The sequence below is a fragment of the Pleurodeles waltl genome, chromosome 1_1 (assembly GCF_031143425.1).
Source record: "Pleurodeles waltl isolate 20211129_DDA chromosome 1_1, aPleWal1.hap1.20221129, whole genome shotgun sequence".
Taxonomy (NCBI): Eukaryota; Metazoa; Chordata; class Amphibia; order Caudata; family Salamandridae; genus Pleurodeles; species Pleurodeles waltl.
Genome location: NC_090436.1, coordinates 301,525,105 through 301,550,843, shown reverse-complemented (window position 1 = coordinate 301,550,843; position 25,739 = coordinate 301,525,105). Strand labels below are relative to the sequence as shown.

Sequence of the window (25,739 nt, the reverse complement as noted above, 5' to 3'; positions counted from 1 at the left end):
AGACAGGAACACACTGAGGTACTCCCATCACTAGCCATGTTTCACAAGTCACCATTGAACCTCTCACACATTGGAATTTACTCTACAGCTTAGTGTGAAGACATTCATGACTGTGGTTGCCTAAATGTCACCTTGCAAATTGGAAGTCTCACAATAACCTGTACACTAATACAATGCATACGTTTTAAGGGATGGGATGGCCTTGGTATGTTCAATTGAACGTTTCTAATACACTTTCATGTTTCAACTCTGCATGGAACTATCATCACACCCCCAGTGAGGACACACGGACACCTGTGTCACAAGTCACAATGCAAGGGAGGGCACACTGTACTTGAGAAACCGATACATCCTGCTGACAAACAGTTAGCCAACAAACACTTGCTCAGCCAAGGAAAAAAAACAATGCCAAAGTTTCCACCAACAGCCATAGGTTGTCACATTAGTACACAAAATAGTCACAGACAACACAACACAACTACTTCCATCAAAGATACGTACAACAGTGCCCCCTACATCTAATTGATACCATTCTGTGTTTCTCTTTCAGCTGATCAGGGGTATGGCATCCAGCCTTGGATAATGACACCATATGGGAACCCAAATACTGCTGCTGAGCGGGCATACAATGACGCCCACAAGAGGACACGCAGCATTGTGGAGCGGACCTTTGGGATCCTAAAGTCAAGGTTCCACTGCCTTGACATCACTGGCGGAAGCCTACTATACTCCCCAGAGATGGTCTGTAAGATCATACTCACTTGTGCCATATTACACAATATTTGTGTAAAAAGGAACATTCCCCTCCTTGAACCGGACCCAGACATGCCTGAGGATGATGATGAGGAGGATGCTGGCCTGCAACAGGAGGGGGAACAACCTAACACAGCAGCAGGAGTGCGTAGGCGCCAACAGCTTGTGAACAATTTTTTTACTTAAGTTATTATAATCACTTGTATTCCACACTTGTAAATAAACACAGATAACAAACACCACATCATGCTTTGGCCTATTCATTTCTGACCACCTTTAGTTTGAAATAGCTGAAGATGAATGTCGTCTCATTGACCAAGAATGCCATTAAAATTCATCACACCAAAAATAAACATCACAACTGTATGCACAGAGGGTAGGATGTGACATGATACATTACCATACACAGAGCCCAACAAGAGTACAAATGTGACAATTACACATGCCGGATCCAAACAACTGAAACAGTCTCTCATCCAGCCCAAAATTGGAGATCATTTGAAAGTTACATTACACGTGTTCAGAGACTGGGTGGGACCATCCATGTGTACGTGACCATGTCATCAATGGCTTCTCTCAAGTGTGTGATATGAGCAATACACAATAGCTACAACATCAGCTGCCACTAACTCAGGAGGAGACCTTGAAGTTACAGTGACAACATACACCCAGACAGGTGATAGTGGATCCACATTCCCACACACATGTACACATATGTCATACAATCAATCTAATATTTGAAAGTAGCCATCACAGTTGTGTACCAGTCTGAACCTAGCAGGAAGATTGTAACATGACACTAAACCAGTTTATGCAGAAAGGGACACAGACAACCAAAATATTCTTCTCATTATCACATCGGGAACGCTGAGAGTCTTGCAAACATAGTCATAGGAAAATGGTATGCAAGTTTGCGCCAATTCATCATTACTGCAAACGTCAAATGGGCTAATGAGATCAATGAATGGTCAACAGTCATTCATACCATATGGCCTTACATTAGCCCGCTGCTGCAGGTTTGCCATGATATAATAAATATACTCCATGGATACAGTAGCTATTCTGGATGGTCAAATCCTAGGGTGCTGGGGGCCTAAGTCCACCTCTACCGCCCCCAAAACATACAAGAATCATGTACTTGTGAACTAAACACATGCATTAGGCACATGTGTGGCCTCCATGTCACAAGTCCAACACAAATCTGAAACACAAAATCATAATTGGACATGCTCAGCCCAATAAAAACTGAAAGTGACTCTCCCACTCCCTGTTAGGACTACAGATAAAAGCATCACCATCATAAATGTGGACACATTTTGGAGACGGAATACATAATGGTATCCCATCCATCATTTCAAAATAGCCATCAGCAATTACACCAAATATGTCGTCAAATATGGTCAATACATTAGTTAACGTATCCCAAATATTACAGTGTGAATGCCTTCTATACATAAAACAACGGACATGTGTCATATACAAACACATATGTGTATCACATCGCACCGTTTGACCATGACAAATCCCCTTTCCAAAGCTAAAAACATGAAGACATAAGGAAAAATTTGCTCCATATTCTACGCATACAGCATGGCCGTCATAATTTGTTCACGTACATGTGTGCACACAATGCAGAGTCAAATACAAATGTATCCAAAAGTGTCTTAATATTTCGCCTTCAAAGTATAATTTACATCCACAATATTTTTGACTCTGCATCATGTGCACTACTGTACGTGTAAAAAAAATGACGCCCATGCTGTATGCGTGGTAAAATTGACGCTACATGGACAATATGTTGGTCATCTCATGTACATTATAAAATATTAATATTCATATCATATTTTTTCACTCCGCATCATGTGCACTACTGTACGTGTAAAAAAAATGACGCCCATGCTGTATGCGTGGTAAAATTGACGCTACATGGACAATATGTTGGTCATCTCATGTACATTATAAAATATTAATATTCATATCATATTTTTTCACTCCGCATCATGTGCACTACTGTACGTGTAAAAAAAATGACGCCCATGCTGTATGCGTGGTAAAATTGACGCTACATGGACAATATGTTGGTCATCTCATGTACATTATAAAATATTAATATTCATATCATATTTTTTCACTCCGCATCATGTGCACTACTGTACGTGTAAAAAAAATGACGCCCATGCTGTATGCGTGGTAAAATTGACGCTACATGGACAATATGTTGGTCATCTCATGTACATTATAAAATATTAATATTCAGATCATATTTTTTCACTCCTCATCATGTGCACTACTGTACGTGTAAAAAAAATGACGCCCATGCTGTATGCGTGGTAAAATTGACGCTACATGGACAATATGTTGGTCATCTCATGTACATTATAAAATATTAATAATCATCTCATATTTTTTCACTCCGCATCATGTGCACTGTAATGCGTCAAAGAAAAATGACGCACAACTGTGTATGCGTGAAAATATGATGCAAAACGGGAAAATAAAAACGGCGGCCATTTTCTGCAGGAAGTGATGTAATAGGATATCCTGTTTACAAAATCTGTACTGGGAGTTAACTTTCACTTTCACTTTGCAGTCTCAGATTTATCTAGACTGTGTGGTTGCGTGAAAGGTGTTGTCCTGTGTTTTACTGCTTTTGTGTCCTGTGTGCCTTGTATTTTGTCTTAGTGTCAATCTATTATTGTTGTATAACATTGTCTCAGTCTGTTTAGTGTTATTTTGTCTATACCTGTGATAGTTTGTATTGTCAGTGGGAGTCTGTTGTGGGTAGCATAGTTTGGGGGGTTAGTTGGGCTATTTTTATCCTTCTTCTTTTTCTTTCACACCTCTACCTTTCCCCATTTCCCACTTTTACTTTCATATTTATTTTGTCCAGCATTAGTCCTCTCAATATGTCAGGTAGGCCTCGCCTGTCCAGGATGGGTGAAGACGAATTGGGGGGGTTCCTATGGCTAGTAAGCCATTTCCTCCCACTAATGCTGGAAGCTGGGGGCCGTGTGATACAGGGGTATCACACGGAGGCGAGGAAAATCCGGTGGGAGAAGGTGCGCCATCACCTGGTCCGGGTCTACGGGAGTCTGAGAAATGTACACCAACTCAAGCACCGCTGGGCAGACCTGATCACCAGGGAACAGGACCTGCTGGACCACCTGGGACTCCGGATTGGTGGCCATGTTGGTGAGTAAAAATCTATCAAATGGGAATGATAGAAATCTGTGTGTGAACATGTGATGATTGTTAGCCAATCTGCAAAATAATTAGCTGACTGTGTGTAATGCTAGGGAAACCTAGGCCCATGGTTATACACATAAATCCCCATATTTTGCAACACATGTACACGCAATAACAGCATTAAAATCCAACATCTATTTGTATTTTGCTAAGTCGCCCCCTCTCTGCGTCACAAAATGTTGCAAATGCTGCGCTACCAAGGTATACATATGTGTCCTAATGTGTATTTGTTGCAGAATGTGTATGAAGACCTATGCTACCAGTCTGATGGCTCATTTTTGCAACACATACCAGATGCCTGTAGCTGCATGTAATGTAGTGTTGCATTTGTGTCAGAAAAGCAACACGTGAACTGCTCTATTTGTACTCCACTGGTCATAATGGCCAGTGAGTATGTCATGTAGAAACAACATACCTACATATGCAGACGCCATAGCTAGACAGAAAATTGGAAACACATGATGATGCTATACATGTGTGTTGCCTTCACGTCACATGAAGTTAGTCATGTTGTTCACACATATGTCACATGTGTGTCTGGTTGCTGTGTGTTGAACCTGTCCACATAGCCTGTTTGATTGTGAGTGGTCATGCAGTCCTCATGGAACCAGTTTTGGAATGTCTCTCTGGGATGCACATGCTGAGATGTATGGTTAACATTATTGTTGGGGCATACTAATGGAGGATTAACTTGGACGACACATGACTGTCCTGGCCACTGCATGAGTGTAGTAGAGTGTGACACTGGAGCAGGAGACTCATCCAATGATAATGTTGAATACAAAGTCATCCATGCAGGATGAGCATGTGTGAAAGTCTATCATTACCATGTCATATTCACACAGTGTCATTGTAACAGAAATTATTTGTCCGTTCACCCAGTCTGAGTATAATCTTTGTTTCATGCTTTACAGGTGGACCAGCCCCGTACACCGTGGGAGAGGTGGCCCATTTTGACGACCCCGATACCTACAGTGAGTGTCGCCTGAGTGCTATTTACATTGTTTGGTAATGAAGCATGATGGATTACTGTGTGTTCAAGAGAATTCATGATTTGATGTGCTGGCCGTTCATTGGCTTTGTTGTTTTAGTGTGATATCAAGGCCCGTATTTAGGGGCATATTTATACTCCGTTTGCGCCGAATTTGCGTAGTTTTTTTCGACGCAAATTCGGCGCAAAACTAACGCCATATTTATACTTTGCCGTTAGACGCATCTAGCGCCAAAGTATGAGGAAAGAGCGTCATTTTTTTGCGTGAACGCCTTCCTTGCGTTAATGAGATGCAAGGTATCCCTAAATACGGGCCTTATACTTTTTGACGCTAAACTGCGCTAACACAGTTTAGCGTCAAAAAGTTTTGCGCCGGCTAACGCCATTCTGAAGCGCCATGCGGGCGCCGTATTTATTGAATGGCGTTAGCCGGCGCTAGCAGACCGGCGCTGCCTGGTGTGCGTGGAAAAAAACCACGTACACCAGGCGGCGCCGGCGTTGGGGAAAATGGCGTTAGGGCGTCTTAAAATGGTGCAAGTCAGGTTGACGCCAAAAAATCGTCTCCACCCGATTTGCGCCATTTTTAACAACGCCCAGACGCCATTTACATGACTCCTGTCTTAGTAAAGACAGGAGTCATGCCCCCTTGCCCAATGGCCATGCCCAGGGGACTTATGTCCCCAGGGCATGGTCATTGGGCATTGAGGCATGTAGGGGGGCACAAATCAGGCCCCCCTATGCCAAAAAAAAGATAAAAAAAATAAAAAATTATACTTACCTGAACTTACCTGAATGTCCCTGGGATGGGTCCCTCCATCCTTGGGTGTCCTCCTGGGGTGGGCAAAGGTGGCAGGGGGGGTCCCTGGGGGCATAGGAGGGCAGCTGTGGGCTCATTTTGAGCCCACAGGTCCCTTAACGCCTGCCCTGACCCAGGTGCTAAAATCCGGCGCAAATGCGGGGTTTTTTGCCCCGCCCACTCCCGGGCGTGATTTTTGCCCGGGAGTATAAATACGACGCATTTGCGTTGCAGTCATTTTTTTAGACGGGAACGCCTACCTTGCATCTCATTAACGCAAGGAAGGCGTTCACGCAAAAAAATGACGCTCTTTCCTCATACTTTGGCGCTAGACGCGTCTAACGCCAAAGTATAAATATGGCGTTAGTTTTGCGCCGAATTTGCGTCGAAAAAAAAGACGCAAATTCGGCGCAAACGGAGTATAAATATGCCCCCAAATTTGAATAATGTTTCTGTAAAGCAATACCTACTCATCTCTCAGATTGAGGGGTTGTAGCCCATTCAATTAGGGCGGCAATTGGGAATGGTATGACTCATTTGGAATACACTGGTCAATGTTAGACTTGGTCAGGGACTTGCCATCAACTGAGTCTGCATATCAGACTGACAGTCTCCCAGATAGCTTAGGCACATGGCTTTGATGACAAGTGTTTCTTCCTAGTTGAGGATGGACTGTGTACACTGTAGGTCGGATCTTCCAGGGCCATGTACTTCCACAAGGTGAACTCGAAATGTATGTGACTTGAGTGCAATGGCCTAGGTGTTCAGTTGAATCATGTGAATGGGTGTTCTACCTCCTCTGTGTGTGTTGTTAAACATGCCTCACTAATAGTATGTTATGTTGGGCTAAGTCATATCATTTTGACATGTGTGGACCTGGGATGTGACAAGGTTGGGCTGACTACAACGTGTTGCTAGCCCTTCATAGTTGTTGTGTGTGAAGGCACATACTTGTTGAACTTTCTGTATTGAACATGGGATTGTTGGTTGTTCTTCCCACACCACCCACAAAGACTGGGATGTTACTGTGAAACAGGGTACCTAGGACTGTAGCAACCAGTATGTTACACGTACTTAGCACCTTTTGTGACTTGAGTTAGTACCTAGGGCCAGAGTGAGAAAAATGTCTACACGTTGCAAATGGCATAAATATATGTTTGTGATTTGCAAACGTCTGTTTCCTATTCCAAAATGTATTTGGTGGTCATGTACATATTAGCAAAATGCTTTTCAAAATGCAAATAATAAAGGGGTTTACCAGACCTACTTGCAACTCACAGTGGTAGGCAATCCCATTTGCAACCGAGTACGTGGTTGCAAAGTGAGTAGCTGTTATCATCCACTTGAAGTGGATGGTAACCAACTTGCTGACTGGAAGGGGTCCTCATTGTAAACCTTCACCTTTGTGAGTGGACCAAAATAATCCTGCACAAAACAGCCAGCGGTCTAAGGGACCAATAATTACCGTGAAAAATTCCTAGTTGGATTGTTGTGTTTTTAAACTAATTGCAGCTCATTTTCCTTTCAGGTAAACGGCCTACACTTGGGGAAAAATTACTTGCTTCATTTAAAAGCAGTCACGTCTATGGATTTCTGCTGGTCCCAGCAGGCCTCCATCCCCGTGAGTGCCCATAGTCGCTACGGTGGGGCAACTTGGAACCCACATCATTGATGTTCATGAGGTGGGTTTTCGGGACCCCATAGCGACTCGCAGACGGTGTCAGAGACACCGTTCTGCTTTGCATAATTGCTAGTTGTTATTTCAAGATTCCTACATCTGACCCCTAGTGTGGACATATGATTCTGGGCCAGGGGTTCAATCTTAGCACACAACTAATTCCAAATGCCATTGAGTGAGGAGTGTGATTGTTATCACATAGAATGACATATGTAGTGAAGTCAGTATGCGGAAGAGCTGGTACCATAATGTCTCATGCCTTAGGTATGATTTGGTTGAGTAGTTTAGGGTGATGTCATCCATCATGTAGAGACATGTATATGCTAGGTGTGATATGCCCTTAGGTATGCAGGATTCACATGTACTTCCTCTGAGCCTTTCCGTGAACTATGTTGTAACAATTGCTGCAAAAAATACATTTCTAGTAATGGACAAATGACCCATGGTGGTATTCAACCCACTGTAAATTCAATGCTCAATATTTCCCTTTTCTCTTCACAGCTGCAAACCTGAGTGCCGCAGAGCGCAACCATTTCGAGCGCCGTGCAATGAGGTACAGCCACATCCTGCAGGTGCAGTGTGGGTATCGGAGGATGGCCCGCAGATATAATTCTGATCGGGCCTCCGGGGCGTGGTATGCCACACCACAGGCTCCCCCAACGGTGCCACCAACAACCACCGCCACTACATCCACCAGGTCTGCCCAAGGGGACACAGCAACGGACCAGGCATCTTCATCCAGACCTGGACCCAGCCGTGTGTTGGGAGCAGGGCTGTCCTGTGGCCACTCCACTCCAGCAACAACCTCCACCTCCACCGGCACCCAGACCAGCACTGACCCTCCTATTGACCCTGCAGACTTCCAGGCATTGTCCAGAAAATTGGACAGGTTGATCCGCAAGGTTGACAACCTTGCGGAGGACATGAATGAGGTGAAGAAGAAGGTGCGCTCCATCCGGCGCACACTACGGAGGGCAAATCAGTAGTCATTTTGCCCTCCTGAACTTTTACCCCTCCCCTCTCACCTCTTTCCTTTTTCATACTGTTAGTTGGGTTTGGGGGGTTAGTTATAGGATAAGTATAGGAAATTAGCTTAGTTAGTGTTAGGTAAGAGGGTGGGGGGTCCTTATTCTTTCTATCTAATATTTTTGTGTGGGTGGGTGGGGGGCAATGTTGGGATTCCTGTTTAATTAAAAAAAATAAAAATAAAAAAAAATAAAAAATTACAAAAAAATATATGTTTGTTTAGGATAGTATAGTATGTGTGTAGGTTAGTAAGTGTTGTCCTGCATGTGTCTTGTCTCTTAATGGTGGGTGGGGGGTTGATGTTTAGATCGTTTCGTTACATGTGTAGAGTAAGTTTAGCTTAGGTTAGTTAGGGACAGTTGTGGGTTAGTAGTAGTCAGGTTAGATCAGTGTAGGTTTACCTTTCCCTTAGTTGCCTCTTTTATTACTACTTTGAAATAAAAATTTTGTTAACCCTTTACCTGATGCGTTAGTTGCTACCTTTTCATAGCCTTGACATCAGTGTAGCAGAAAGTTTTAGTATGACATTTGTGTTCCATGCTTGCTATCCCCAGGCTAATGAGGTTTAACATGCCAGCTACCCGTGTGCTAACTTGGTAAGTATCCACCATGTGGGAGAACCAACATTGGTAGTGTGCATTGATCATCAAGGTTTGGGGTTGGTATGTATCCTACTTCACAAAGAGTGCTTCCCGACTTGTTATTGTAGGTAAATAGATAGGTCGGACAGCATTGTGAAGTTCTGGGAGAGCTTTGTAGATGAGGATTTGTTCACACTCTTGTCTTGTTGCTGTCATTGCTGACCTACATCATGTGTGTACTGATTCAGCATGACTTTCCTTCATGGAAGTATACGCCGTAAGGGTGATTGATGCAGTGTAATTTGCTTATCATTCCTTTCATTTGACAGCATAATTTCCAATTTTAGGATCGCATGGTGCCTACATTTCTCAGCCACCATTAGTTGTCTAGAATAGCTGTAGATGGTGCATCATTCTGTCCAACACAGCATGATTGTGTGTGCTTAGTCCCTTCATCAGTTATTTTCCTCAGTATAGTGAAGCTATGATGCAATCCTGGCCACTGCACAGATGTTTCAGTATACATGAAATCAGGACAGTAGTATAGAGAATCTACATGGTTGCCACACAGCCACTTTGGAGTTATCTACTGCACAGTTGAAGTGTGAAATGACACAGAGACACAATAGGTGAGCAAGTGATATTTATTTGTAGGTGGTGTAATGCAAAATGTCCATTCACAATGTTAGCTGAGTCCGTTCTGGTGCATTCTTACATGGTGATCCTACAGACGGGGTGTGGATGATGCTCCTGACATGCTGGGGTGAGGTCACAGACGGTGCAGAGGAACATGAATTGCCAAATGGTAGGAGAGAGACATTCACTGGCAATGGGGACAAGTCATACAGTGGATTGCCGAACAGTCATTGAGGGTAGTTGTAGTGAGACTGGCATGTGTCAAAACGTCAGACCTTGGTCAGAGTAGGCCATGGTGCAGGGACTAGGGCTTCCGGGTACTCTTGCGTGTGAATGTTATCTGTTCCATGTCTTCTTCTTCTGATGTGTGTGTTGCCTGGTGTATCCTTGTTGTTGGTTGGGAAGGGGCAACACACACCTCAGTGTTAGAAGACATGGAGGCAGACATCCCGGGGGCTGATCCCTGTCGAGTAATGAAGGGCAGTACTGCAGCAAGGAGGGCCTGCTGGTTTTTCAGAATGGCAGCCACATCCCGATGGTAGGCAGCCAGGTCGGCCCTGAGGGGTTCTATGTTGCATTCGTGCACACGTTGACTGGCTTGCAGTTGGAGTTGTTGTGTCAACTGGATGACAGCTGTGCAGATTTCCTTCTGTGTTTTTAGAAGTTCCTCCAAGAGCGATGTTCTGGCTTGCATTGCAGCTGCCTGATCAGCAGTTGACAACATGCACAAACGCACCCCCTCAAGGCTGGCTGCCATAGTTTGCATCCCCACCCGCACCTCCTTGGCCAGCTCCCGCTGGACCCCAACGACAGTTCTTTCGAAGCTGGTGCCAGTGTCGTCAGAGTCCTCAGCTGTGTTGGAGCTGGCAGGTCTTACAATTGGGGTGGCGGGTGGTTCTACTGTGGTGGCTGCTTCTTCTGTGCTCCTCCTTGTGACTGAAGGTGGGGTTTGGAGGCTTGCAAGGACCATGTCAAGGGTCTCTTGTGGGAGGTTGATGGTCTCGTCATCCATGTCATCAGGGAACTCATGGACAGGCATATCGGCAGGAGATCCGTGTTCCTCTGCAATGAAACAGGGTACAATTAGTGTGTCTGTGTTGTGACAATTTTGCTTTAAGATACAAGCCTTTGGATGCCTTAACTTTGTACTCTGTGTTTGTCTTGGTATCTGCTGTCCGTCATAGGGCATTGTTGTAGGCCTATGGCCCACCTGTGTGTCACATGTATGCTATGGATCTTTCAGACATGTCTGCCAGGTCGCCTCTAGGTGTTGCTTTGTAATTATTTAGAAATAGGCGTTTTTTGGTCCTACTCCTCCCTCGGTGTTTCACTATTGTTATGGAGGGACATTTTGTTGGGTGGGCTCTCATTATCCTACATGTGATTCTTGGCTTTCTAGGCAGCAGGATAGCTAATGGTGTGGGGGACTAAGTTTGACCCACTTGTATATAACTCTGTCACCCAGATATTCAATTTAGCTCAGACTAACTAGCAGTGCCTCTGGTCTCCCACATCAAAGGAATGTTTAGACATCCGAGCGCATGACATCTTTGGACCTTCTCAGGGAAGTGGTGGTCACTCAGGTCCTACACATTTCTATCTTTTCCGGTATGTTCCCATACACAAATGACAAAGACAGTATTTGTTTGATATGAAGTTTCATTGTACAACTGACTTGTAGGAATTTAGGTGTGAGCCCCAATAACCCAAACAATACACACTGTTAGAATTGAAATAGTCCGCAGGAGACTAATACATTAGTACACAACTATCATGGTGCCTAACAGTTTCTACTCTCCCTCTGCTTGTTCTATGTATAGCACAGCATGTTAAGTTTGGAGCTTGCCTGTCTGAATCACAGGGGAGACATCATCCCTCATATCAGAGGAATGGGCTGGGATCTGGTTGTGCATCAGCAGCAAGGCAGGCAGCATCTAGTTGTGATTTTCTGTTTGGAAACTCCCCCATGCGTGTCTTGGGACGAGGAAGTGAATTAAAAAGACATATGTCATGGTGATGACAAGGTTTCCCTACGCAGGAATGCCAGACCTTCAACCCTACCACATCTATCAGCAACGTACCAGACGGTATCCTTGACTGGGGCACAGAGTGAATATGTTCTGGCAAACTCCAGTGCAGAAGTAGGCAAAACAGGGTGATTTGACTAATTAACAACACCCTAGGACTGACTATTTGCTACATTAACTGATAGGAAGGGCAATGAGAATCATTTAGTGCAAAGTGCTCTGAGGCTCTTAGATGTGAGCAAATGAGTATTAGTACATTCAGGGTAAGATGCACAAAGGCCTCCAGCCTGAGGCTAATGCGCAAAGTATACGTTTCACTTGTCACACTACACTTTGACTGACTGTGGGTGTTGTGACTGCCCTGCCAGCACACTTGCCTCTCAGGCCCTGCCCCATACACTTTTTATTCACATTGCATGAACTGTACATGTTACATGGCATTACCTATGCATGTCAATGTTAGGATGTGGTATGGATGTAAACATTGTTGATGTTTGTATATGATGGGGTATAATGTGTGTCTTACTGGATTGGCCTGTTTATCGTATGAATGTTTTTTTTTTTTGTAAGACTGTGCAGATGTGTTTCAGTGACCAGTTGCCTGTGTCCCCTCCTCAATGTTGTTGTCTGAGCAGTATGACATTAGTGATGTAGCCTTGTTAGCCAGGCACGTGAGGGACCCTGACGTATGCAGCATGTGTGTGTCGTTAGTGCTGTGTGGCTCCTATTGCTGTTTACTTAGGGTTATGTATGTGTCAGTTATGGACATTCGGCATTTGAGTGTACTGGTACCTTTGTCTTATTTCTAGGAGTAATTGCAGATGTCATCCTCACCCCCTATTTTAGGTATGTATGTTCCAGGGTGGGGTTCCTGCCATTTGGTACTATAGCTGCACAGAGATGAGAGGTGTTAGTGTCAACTGTGGTGGCAGTTAAGTTGCAGTTGTTGTATTTTCTACAGCATTACAGGTAGGGACCTAGTTGATGGGGAATAGATTTTGCAAGACAAGTGCCTGGATGTGGATTTGAGGTAGTGTCCTTCCCACCTGTCACTGCTTTCCCTTGGCTCTCTTGTTGTAATTACAGGATGTCCCCGTGGGACTGTTGTGGTTGCTGTATTTTGTCGTGCCCCAGCTTCGGTCAGTACTGGGCATGCCCCCTGCCGTGCCCCTTTCCCCATGCCACTTCATATATGTGCTGACTTACATGCATTGTGTAGTAGGTATCCCCCACCTGCTTACAATCCTCATTATTGCATTTGAATTCCCCATGCGACTTACCCTGCATGTGCGTTGTGTCGTGGTAGTCTGCGCTGTCCAGTCCTTGAATCCCTGTGACGATCTCCTCCGGGATGACGGCTGCGACCATCTCCTCCATGTGGTCCAGGGCCTCCTGTTGTGCTGGACTCCCCCCTCCAGTCTGCATTGCTGCCTTCCTGTTCCTGGCCATTTTCTCTTTGGTCCTACGTTTGCAGTCATGCCAGCGTTTCTTACACTCGGTGACTGTCCGGCGTTCTTCAGCCACACTGTTAATCTTGTCCACAATTTGTTTCCAGATGGCCTCTCTCCTACTGAGTGGCAATTTTGAGGAGATGAAAAGTTGGTGCTGGTGTTCCGTCACCTCTTTCACCAGGATTTCCTGCTCCTCTGCACTGAAGCGACACTTTCTTTTTTTTTTTATAAATGTCCTGGGTCCTGTATGCTTCCTCCTGGCTGGTTCCTGGTCTGCTCTCATCCTCCTGGGGTCTGTTGGGGCATCTAGGATCCATTTTGGGTCTCCTCTCCTGAAAGGGCAGTTTTCACGCAAAAATGTAACGCAATAGCGTGAAAAAAAACGGCGTTTTCACGATTGCGCTGTCGTAAATCGACCCACAGTGATGTGCGTCGCATTTACGTTGGTTTCCTTTACGACAGACCGACGCTGTGTGCGTCACGAAATAATGACTCCCACCTGTTGGTTGCGCCGCCGTACGTCAAAGTATAAATTTGACGCCCGCATGGCGCTTCCAAATGGCGTTAGACGGCGCAATTTGTTTTGACGCAAAACTGCGTTGGCGCAGTTTTACGTCAAAAAGTATAAATATGGCCCTATATTTCCTGTAGTAAAAAATCACTTTAGCTTTATTTTTGGCAGAGAACTCTGTTCTCTACACCCCCAATATTTTCATCTGTTTTAACTCTGCTAAATTGTGTTCTTCTGTAAAGGAGTGTAGTCTCTAACCACTAGATCAGCTGGAGACACTGAAGCCTGAAAATTTCAGGGTATCCAAATAGTGGGGTTCTGTTGGTTATTGGGGTTTGACTCCCACATTAGTCTGGCACTGCTGTTTCCAGCACTTTGTAAAGCTTCACAACACCTTACTTTGTGTCGGCACAAACCTTTAATAAATATGGCCATCCATAGACCGGTATGTCATAAAAGTGCAACGAGAAGCAGACAAGAATGGACCTTGGGCCTAGCTGCAGTTTCTGTAGTGCAAACCTTTGTTAAATATGACTGTCCATAGGCCAGTATATCATAAAAGTGCAACAAAAAGCAAAGTCAGCTGCAGTTCCTGGTGTCAGCCTCAACTGGTCTTTAAGCACATCAATAGGAAAGCCCAACATCCTCAGTTGGGGTGCACTAGTAGCAAATGGTAGTCTTCCCTCGTGTGTGATATACTATTAAAGGTAGTGTGCTAACTTTCAATAAGGTGTGTTGCCCACACAAAAGTACATTGTAACTACAATATTACAGTTACAAATCAGTAAGATGGTAGTGGGAGCTTACCACTATCATTAACAATTCAGACAGTCATTCCGGTGGAGACTGAAATCAAACTGGACTCACAGGTACCTATATAATACTTGATATAGCAGTTTAGGGTTTTCTTAAAATGTTAGGCTGTCTGGAAAGGTACCTCATCACAGAGTGCTGGCAGCGAAAGCAAAGACAGTCTTGCAAGTATCCATGCATGAGCAATGAGTCCAGCAACAGGTTGTCTCACTCTCACTCTGTCTCATCCTATACCTCTCTCAGTATACTCTCTACCACCACTCTGTCTCATCCCAAACCTCATTCTACCACTGTGATCTCCAAAATAACCCTTTCTAGACTCTTCCCTCCTCTATCCTGCATGGCTATCGCCAAATCTCAGTTTACTACTATGGTCTCCCAAACAATTCTCAATAAATTCTTCTCTCATGTATCCCTCCTTTGACTCATCCCAAACCACATTTTACTACTATGATCTCCCTAAACCCTTTCTACAGACTCTTCCCTCCTCCAGCTCTCCTTTTTATTCATCCCAAACCTCATCTTCCTACCATGATTTAACAATTAACACTTTCTAAGCTGTTCCTTCTTCTATCCCTCCATTATCCTATTCAATCCAACTAACAGACTCACATGTCTGCTGCTCAAATGAACTCATATTTCCCTATACTAATCCACCAATAATTCTTTTGGGTTCAGAAGTAGCGTGGTATTCACCGAAAAGTGCTTCGAAGCCTTGTCAGGGGTTGTAAGTACTATATCAATACAATTACACTTTTTTTGTTACCTTATTTATGTTAAGTTGCCTACAAGAGACAAATTAATATCAGGAGGTTGGTCTTTAAGTTGTGTATGTGGGCCACAAGTCAAGGGACGGATTTGCCAGAGAGAAAGTCCTGTGGCCAGATTACATAAAACATACAGCCATTATTTTCAGTTTTGTAGAGATTTTTGCAGTGACTAGGTAATGCCCCCCAAAAGTTTTGCCAGCCAGTTGTGAAGGACCATGTTTTTCCACCAGTTAGTTAAGCCAAATGCCCATCTTACTTTGGTTACTCCATGCCAGTGTCAGCACAAACCAGCTCTATGCAAGTGCAGTGTTATTGTCTTTGGACAGGAATGTTCCCTACTTGGTAAACGTGCGTGTCCGATTGTATTTGAAAATGGTATTCAGATTTTGTTTTGTTTGGCCCTGCAATCGGGTTAACCTATCACATGCACAGAGGATTTTGACTATCCATAGAAACATGAGTTCAAGAACCATTTTTTTTTACCTATTGCAGTGCACCAAGTGAACCCCCGTAAATGTCAGGGGGCTACTGTCCATGTTCTGGGGTAGTTGCAAAAAGTGGTGGTGCAAGCTTACTACATTTCTTCGATTCATTAAGTATGACTGTATTGTTTTCCTGTGTCAAAGGAGAGGGCGTTCTACTGACACTTCACAGCTAAAATTCAGCTTTTATGAGAACCCGTATAATGACGTTCCATGTTTATGTTGAGTGTGTGTACCTGTAGTGGATGTGTCAACCTTGTGTGGTAGTAAGTCTTGCGTGTGAGAGTCTTAGTATTGGGACCACTGTCATCAATATCGGTTGTTTTTTGATACCCTGATTGGAACCAGCATCAATGCCACCTATTTTTAGAACCATTAGCTTGTACAAAGGCTGCGTCTCAGAAAGCAACATTTGGAAGAGAACCAACCTAAATTGCTTCCAGAACCTTAGGCGATGGATCCACATCCCCTGTCCAGGAAATGGAACAAGGTGGGGTGTCTTTGGCCACACTTTTATTCCCACTTCCATGTTCTTCGTAACCATGGAAAGGCGAGCTCTGCAAATTATTCAGAACTCCTTTGTGAGGATTTCTGGTTCATGACAGGCAATCTCCCAGAGGGGAGGGATAGTTTGTGGAGCAGCTGTGCACTTTCCAAATTTCAATTCATTAATTCATATCACCTGAAGTCTTTACTTCGTGCACGGAGAGCTGAGGGTATGCCTAGTGCATGGCTACCTGTATGTCTTCTGAGAGAGGGTAAGAGTTCCAGGACGTGATGTAAGAAACTCAAGAGGAAGCTGACTGCAAGAGGGAGTGAGGCCAAGAACAGTCCATGTTGTGAGAGGTGTCTTGGTTTTCCAAACACTTCCTGTTGTAAACTGCAACAAGCCTTTTAATAGCAAAACAACAACATGTCATTTGGCATCCTACTGTGTACCTGAGCGTATGGTACTGCTGATATCTGGGGTCAACCCTAAAGATCCTGCGTTACCTCTGAAGCGGAAGCCTGGCAGGGATAGAGAGACATTCCCCCACTGAAGACCCAGCTTGCAGGCTGCAACTGCAGTAAAAGATAACCCATCCCTTGCGGCCTTGCAGGCCACCACTGCCAAAAACAAAGTGCCCTCCATCCCGGCTGCCATGCTGATGCACCCATTGGCTCATTTACTGAGAAAGGTTGCCACAGCAGCCCCTGCACCAACGAAGTGACCACTACAGGAAAAAGGGCACAAAACGCGTTCACTAGTGCCATCAGATTGGCATCTCCACTGACCAGGTAAAAGTGGGACCAAGATGAGAAAGACACGAGATACTGAGTGCAGAGAGAACTCCGCCGTCTAAATTTAAGACATTTGCCTGGGTGATTTGAGATGGCAATAGCTGTTCAACTGATCTACATATCAAGCCATGTCTGTAGGATAATAGGATAATCCAGAGTGAGTGAACTGCTCCTCGGCATTATTAATGCTTATACCCATGCTCCATACCAGAGACTGAAGACACTATAGAACTACTGGAGAGAACCTAGGGTCTCACTTTAGATCATAATTGAGATTACAGACATATATCAGAGACCTTTATAGAACTGTGTAATATTTCCTTTCGCTGTGAGATTAAAGGACTTTGTTTTAACTAAAAGATAAGTACAGACCTGTGCAACGCGTTAATATGGCTGTTGGTTGACTATTAAGTTCTTGCCCCCCACTAAGTCACTGAGAAGCCTTTAACTGCTCACCGTTGCTATCTTGAGAGTCAGGTGTAGAAAGAGTGTACTTGGCCCAGTTTGCAGAGCAATAGCAGGACAGACACCTAGACACCATAATTGTGGACCAGTAACCCATCAGCCAGGTGGCCTCCACTTACAACATCTGACATACATCTTCTAGCCTCAACTGAGAAGTGATTGATATTAGTGAGAATGCCTATAATACTGGGGGCTGCTTCCGTCATTATCTACTGTTAAGCCCAAAGGCATTGCTTGTCTAGGTTCGGGGATCCAAAGCTGAGATACAATGCTTTACTTTGATCAGGAAATGGTTTATTAAAGAGAACAGGGAGGGTCTGTTGTAGCAGCAAAAAACACACAACAATGTAACACATGACCACTATTCCTCCTGTCCTCTGTTTGGGTTTATGATTCCCGAGTAAGGATTCGATGTTTGGTGGATAGTGGTGGGACCTTTACAATGATCCATGTCAATTCTGCTTCTCCAATGGAACTGAAGTACTGGGAAGCCAATGCCGGGCAACCGTAGCGATGGTATCTTTGGAGTTGTCTAGACTGGTTGCCTTGGTAGTAATAAGTGTGCATTTAAAAACAAAAAAAACTGTTATTTCTCTAACAGAATGAAAGATACTTGGAGCTAACAGCCAAACTTTTGGATGCTAAGGCCGAGGCAGCTACCTCCAAGCAAGACAAGGACAAGCAGGGCCAGAGGAAGGCGCAGGAGCGCATCAGAAGATTTCAACAGGGTAAGAACTGCTTATTGGGACTCTTTTTGAACTTTCAATCTTCTGTTTGCAGATATAAACCCTTCTTGACCTGACAAGTTTCTTTCTACTTCGGTTGATAGAGGAAATGTTACTTCAATATACTGACATAGCATAGCTCTTTTTCTATCGTAAGTAGTGCAGTCTTTGAGATTCGTGTTTTTTCTTTTGTTTTGTTCATGCTCTCTGTGGTAGTGTTAAGGGAGATCGCTTTGTAGTGTTTAAAAGCCTGACTTGCCATACTGAGCAATGGTTCCGCAGAGATTCGTAAACAAATTGTGCAATCCTCCAGGCCCAACCTCCACACTAAACTAATAAACGCACAAATCCATGAATAAGGCACTTCCACTCAACCATCTGACCTGCCCACATTTCACTCCTGTAATGGAACAAAGGCTCATAAAATAACGTGTTTTGCCACCAGGAGCGAAACTCTATCGCTATCTCATGAGGTGTGCTATAAACCCAATTGTTGTCATTTTCAGTAAACCCATAACAAAATATATGTAATAAAAAAGAGTTTTTATAGTTACAGTAAGAGAAATCTGCCTATGTTCAAATATAATTTCCCCCGCCAAGTGGTGTGAAGCCTCAAAATTGTTAAGCTACATTTTGCTGCAAGCATGACATCGAAAACCATCCCAATTTTAAAACACCTATGTTCCCTTCTACAGAAATGGACACGTTGGAAGAACATCCCATGTTTAATCCTGATATTAGGATACCCGATCTAAAGAATGAGAGGAAAAAAACTCCTGCATCAGATTCATCCGAAGGCCCCTTGGACTTCAATTTGTTCGACCAACCGGAAGCTCCTCCAGAGGAGAAAGGTAAGAAGAAATGGTTTAGGAGTAGCGATGGGAAGTGTTGAAAAAGCAGAGGTACATTGCACTGGGTGGGTATTACTATTATTACTATTATCAAAACACATAAAAATCGTTACATAATGGCAAAAGGTTCTGAATGTGGCAATAAAATTTAAGTGCGCATAATGGAGTTGCAATGTAAAATATTGTTTTGAGTATCTTTAGTTGAAAATATTGGTTGCATTCCACCAGCTTGGATGCTCCCAGTTCTGCTGTCTGCACTGTGGGAATTGATGATTTTTTAAAGGCTCTCATTTTGGATCCTTTGACCTGTCTTTTTTAGTTTTGTTGTGGTGTATTTCATTTCCCACCTGGGCTTTCTTGCTTCCAGTACTGTGCTATGACACAATTGAGGGGTTTCAGGAAACGTAAATCTTAGGGGCATGTTTAAGAAAAGTGGCGCTGCTCACACTGCAGTGACACTTTTCTTGTGCTCCTTAGCGTCCCCATGTGTGCTCTTTATTTAAAATATTATGCACCATGGCGGTAGTTACGGGTCTAGCATCAGAATGTTTGATGCTAGTCCGATACTTTGCAGGATTAGCATCAAACATTTTGATGCTTATCCTGCAAAGCACCCAGAGTCCCATTGTAAACAGGCTCTGACCAGGCATTAAGGGCCGTATTTATACTTTTTGGCGCACAACTGCGCCAACGCAGTTGTGCGTCAAAAAATTTAACACCGGCTAACGCCATTCCAAAGCGCCATGCGGGCGCCTTATTTATGGAATGACGTTAGCCGGCGGAGCTGCCTGGTGTGAGTAAAAAAAAATGACTTACACCAGGCAGCGCCGGCGTAGGGGAAAATGGAGCTTGGGCGTCAAAAAATGGGGCAAGTCAGGCTGAGGCAAAATTTTCACCTCAACCCGATTTGCGCCATTTTGTTTGACTCCCAACCCCCATTTAAATGACTCCTGTCTTAGCAAAGACAGGAGTCATGCCCCCTTGCCCAATGGCCATGCCCAGGGGACTAATGTCCCCTGGGCATGGACATTGGGCACAGTGGCATGTAGGGGGGCACAAATCAGGCCCCCCTATGCCACCCCAAAAAAATAAATAAATACTTACCTGAACTTACCTTAAGTTCCCTGGGATGGGTCCCTCCATCCTTGGGCGTCCTCCTGGGGTGGGCAAGGGTGGCAGGGGGTGTCCCTGGGGGCATGGGAGAGCACCTCTGGGCTCCTTCCGAGCCCACATGTCCCTTAACGCCTGCCCTGACCAGGCGTTAAAAAATGACGCTAAAGCGGCTGGACATCATTTTTTTTGACCCGCCCACTCCCGGGCGTCATTTTTGCCCGGGAGTGTAAATACGGCGCACATGCCTCGGAGTAATTTTTTAGAAGGGAACGCCTACCTTGCATATCATTAACGCAAGGAAGGTGTCCACGCTCAAAAATGACGCAAACTCCAAGATCTTTGGCGCTAGACGGGTCTAACGCCAAATTATAAATATGGAGTTAGTTTTGCGTCGGATTTGCGTAAAAAAAAACGACGCAAATCCGGCGCAAACAGAGTATAAATATGCCCCTAAAAGTTCCAAAAAAAATGACGCAAAGAAATCTCTTTGGCCATTTTTTTCAGCCCCCCAATGGGGGAACACCCCCTTTGCTTATATTAAGACTAGCACAGGCATAATGTAGCGCAAAGTGTCACAAAGTGGCGCAATCAAGCTAATGTGGCGTTGGAATGGGACTAGGCGCTCTTAAATATGTCCCTAATTTTTCACATTATTCACATTACTTAGAGGCTGGCTGTGATGTTTTGATTTTTGTGCTTGTAGGCTCACCAGCACATTACTCATATGCAACTGCTTTTCAGTGCAGACATCAAGAAATGTCTGAAAAAGTGTGAGATTGTTCTCCAGTGTTCCGCTTCTGCTTCAGTTCATACATTTTTTCAGTAGAACTATTTTTATAAGGCTCCTTTGCACAGGAACTCATTTTCCAGGAACTCTGCTCTGCCTGTAGGTTTCCTTCAGTACTTTGGGTTTCCCCTAAGTGACTGCTGAGCCTTACACTGGGTTACCGAATTTGCCTTCTTACACCAGATGGTGCTCTGATACCAAGTGGACCCTAATCATTGGCGTCACAATAGCCGTTCTTCTGGTTGTAGTCTGCTTTTCAGTAGGTTGCTACCTCAGATTATTGTAACAACATTTTCCTTGTCCTAACACCAGAGTCCTGTGGTCATGATAATGCAGTTAGAGACATAACTTGCGTGAACCAATCTTATGTGTTTGGGCAGCCCACGCCAAGCAAGTTGTCTTGTAGGCTACATTTTAAAACAAGCATTCGCAATGCATGGGCCTCTTGTTTGCTCAAGTTAGAACTATTTGCGTAGAAAATTCCTAACTGGGCTTTTCTTGCCACATAAATTGAAAATGAAAAGTAAAACAGTTGACATAAGCAAGTCAATTCAAAGTGCCAAGGCTGCCATGAGCATGAGCGCGAAGGAGATAAAAGAGAAAATAAGTTTGCTCCCAGCCAAACATATTGGCAAACTTGAAGTTAGCCACGTAACAGGCTCGGTTTCCAAGGCAGTAACAAAACCACCCCAAGGCAGGACAAATGTAAAGCATTTACCATTGCCATCAAAGGATTTTTGAACGGCAAGCCAACGAACGAGTAAAAGTGATGTGCGTGAGGTAGGCGTGGTTAAAAGCCCACGTAGATACCAACACATCGGAAATGCAGCGCTTGCGCGCTGCTATACTCAACATAAAAAGTCGGGGTGAATGGGCTGACTGTCTTAGGCCCAAGAAGACCCTTATAAAAGCTTCCAAGGAGAGCAGCAATAATTGTAGCTGCTGATATTTTTGTGGATACCACCTGGCTTGGTGAAAACAACACTATTGAGAGACTTGTTGTTCCTAGTGTAATCATTCTACAGCTCCCTGGACCTAAGGACCTATAGCTTTACAACCTCAATAGCCACAAACCATAATAAAACAGGATTTAGAAAAAGACACTCTACTATTGAAGTTTGCAGCCTCAGTACTATAGTTTTAACAAGCAGCTATAAAGAATGAGGCAATACTAACACCTCTCTTAAAAACAGAGTGACCTTGAATTGTTTTTTAGTTAATACCAGACCATTGCTTGTCCATAGCATAGATTTCTAGAATTTAACTTTACTTGTAATGCTTGGTCTGGTTGCTGTTATTGAAGCAGGTTTGATGAGGTGTTGGGCTCTGTGATTTTTTTTCTCCCTTCCAAGTATTCATTTAATATTAGGGGATCTCAGGGATCAGAGATGGAGGCGTGTAAGTTATCTATGGTTCTTTAGCTGATCATGCTATTGTATTGCAGATTTTCCCTTAATAAAAATTCTGAATAGTAAATCGTGCCAAGGCCCTCAAAAAGCCACCATTCTTGTTGTGGTATAGTGTTCACTGTGTTATCCTGAATACTTTAAATCCCCATGTTGGATTTGCCTCAACCTCTCAGGACTCTTGGTAGAAAAAAGTAAATGTTACAGATGATTTCATTGGTTTGGTGATCCTTCTGAACACGTGGCAAGTATTTTGTTGGCTGTGCTCTGCAAATGAAATTTTCTTAAGCTTTCAGACATGTATACCCGTTAAGAAGACTATATTCTTGCTTTATGTCTAGTGTATGACATGGCTCTCAGGAATAGCAGTAGTGTATCCTTGAACTGCACAGATATTCTGCAGCACATTTGAAATAATCGATGGTAACTCTGCTAACTGTAATCCATCCCTCCCAACCTTGAAAAGATTTTCACTTTATGAAAGAAAAGGAGAAAGAAAGGAGCCTTTAAAGGGATGGGGTCTAAAACATTTGCAACCCACCTACCTTTAATTAACATGAGGCAGGATTATTTGTGAATGTAACCAAAGCATCACGTGGTAGCATATTGTCATTTACAGACAGCACATTGTCCATGGAAATGGCCACCTCATTTGCACAGACATACAGTTTTATTGCTAAAACGATATAGCACACAAATGATCATGTGTTTAAATTGGGGTTGTGTAAATATTCATCATTTATGCTTCACCAGGTAAAGTGATTTGATTTTTTTATACTATTGAAATTGCTTTCTCCATCACACTTAAGAATTACAAAAAAAAGTGTTTTATTTTTACTTTACTAACTGCTCAATGCATACAGTTTTACATGTATTTACATTTTGTTGTGTGTTGAATAAAACAACATCATATAGCCTTTACTTTCACACTCCCTTTGCTCCAGCAGTAGTCACTTAATTCACTTTAAAAACTCCTCTCACTTTGCAGTAAGAGAACGTTAGTAAACATCAAACCCCATGTGAAAAGAATCCACTGTAACTTGTCAGAAGATATCGCCTGAAGTTTGACTTCTGTCTTTGGAGCACCTGCAAATGTGACAAGATAAACACAGAATTTTCCAGGCATCTTTATTTATTACTCGGTCTTTTACGACCTACGAAATATCAGTTCACCACTTTCCTGAGGGTTGCGACCCATAGTTTGGGAAGTGCAGGTCCAGAGAGTGGCGAAGCTTTAACCCTACCACAGCCCTTTCAGACCTGGATGGGCATTGGAAGAGGTGGGGCAAATTAAAGGGGGGTTGGTGGTACAGGCTTGAGAGCAAACTATCCCAATATCAATCAGAAACACCAAGAAAAGCGTCCGTGGCTGTTGCCATGTCCTGGAGAGATTCCAAAGCACCTGATGGTCATCAGCAGTGCAGACCTTCCACGTACAAGGTGAAAACCTGCAATCTGTAGAGAGTTTTCATCGCATCTCGTCTTCCATTGTGCAGTATTGGCTCTTCACTGGGAGACTGTGTGAAAAAAACTGGTATCATGTGACACACAATGGAACTTTGTGACTTGGCAGGTCTACTAATCTTTGAATTTAGAAATGCAAAGCAATTGACCTCTCAAACGTAAAGCTCTGTTATTAAATCAGTAGTATTCCAGTGTCAATTTTTCAGACTTGGGGGCTTATTTACAAGCCCCGTGCGCCACCAGTACATCACTTTTTGAATTGCACTGGCAGCACGTATTGTAGACCTATATCTACAAGGCCATGCTAAGCCACGTTGCGTGGTTTTTCATAGCCTTGTAGATATGGTGTAAGGCAACGCAGCGCAAGTCGCTGCATTGTCTATTACTGTGTCAGAGAGGCATACCATGGGCGTTGTGGTGGGTGTTCCCATGTAAACACCCATGGGTTTTGACACCACATTCCCAGATTTAAAGAATCTGTAAACCTGGGAGGGCTTAAAAACTGTACTCCTCCTCAGGGAAGGCTCAACAATGAGAAATATTGTTATTTCTCTTTGTTGTTTCCTCTTTAATTGTGGGCTGCATCCTGCAACACACATAGAAAGAGGAAAATGCCTCTCTGGATTGTTTTGTGCAGGAAGGTGTCCCTTCCCGGACAGAAACAACTCTGCTGACAGCACAGAATCCTGCGTTGGGGCTAGTCTGCAATTTCTCCACCATTGCAGGGGGAAAGGATAGAAATGCACTGTATCTTGTAAATACGGTGCATTTCACCCCGTTCCCTGTGGTGCAGGGCAGTGCAGCAAGGTCACTTTGCATTACTATGTACTTTACACCTACCTGCTGGTGCACTCGCTTTTTACGGCACTTTGGATGCACTTAGAATACCATCATGCCCACCTGGAGAACTCTACCAGGAGTTGATATGGTATTCAGCTCAGCCCCTAGCTTAGACTGATCTTCTAAACGTAGAATTAAAAAATATAGAGCTCTTCCTACCTGACATACTGGGGTAAAATAGACTAAAACATAAACATACATGAGGGACCACCCACTGGAAGATACAACAAAATGCTTGGCCTATCAAGAAACAGCTCTTTTAATCTGAAGAAACCACACCGATAGAGGTTTTCCTGCGTTATTAGATCTAGTAATACTGCATATAGGAGACAAGTACTCCTATCCTAATTTCGTTGTTGGATGTACTCCAACCATTATGCACCCATTTCATCAACTGCACTTTTCTCACAAGCTGCATTCTGCTCCTTTCAAACTGGCTTTATTTGAGGCTTACTTGGGTGACCCATTAAAAAAGGTATTGCTGGACCTGGGTGCTGTTGCAGTTATCACCCTATCTTTAAGTGCTTTTTCTCTTTGAACATATTGAAAAAATGACCATCAAGTCCAAACATGTGGGGCTATGGGCAGTCAGGGTGTACATCCACAAAGGAGCATAGTAACGTCCCTATCCAATGCCCAGTCTTTCATTTTACAGATTATTGATGGATGATCTGCTACTCTCAGTGACAATCAACATTTCTGACCGTACGCTCCTGCAGTTTATGATTTATATGGTTTTTGGGGTGTGCTGATCTTTTGTAGTATGTTAGCCAGAGTTGGTTTGGGGAGATTTTCCACTTTTTAGACTTGCATAACTTGTAGTTTCCCTCAGAGTTCATATATTTTGACTACCCTCATCCAGTACTTTAACTCCTTTTTAAGCCTGATGTGCCATTTCAAACTTATGCAGACAATCTTTTTTACATTTTGGCTTATTTTACTCTCCAACAGAATCTTGATTTCATTCAGTCCATAAATGGATGGACAATAATTGACTCAAGCAACAAAGGTTATTTTTTTATTGTTGTCTGTAAAACTAGCTTAAA

The 25,739-nt window shown here is 43.6% G+C and overlaps 1 protein-coding gene across 1 annotated transcript in view; it reads left to right on the top strand.

The window, feature by feature from the left end:
• The window catches only part of DHX29 (DExH-box helicase 29), a 935,315-nt gene that overhangs the window by 473,971 nt on the left and 435,605 nt on the right, over nt 1-25,739 (top strand). The window contains exons 7-8 of the mRNA XM_069222079.1: nt 18,109-18,235; nt 18,928-19,083. Coding sequence (XP_069078180.1) covers nt 18,109-18,235; nt 18,928-19,083 — 283 coding nt within the window. The remainder of the gene's footprint in view (nt 1-18,108; nt 18,236-18,927; nt 19,084-25,739) is intronic.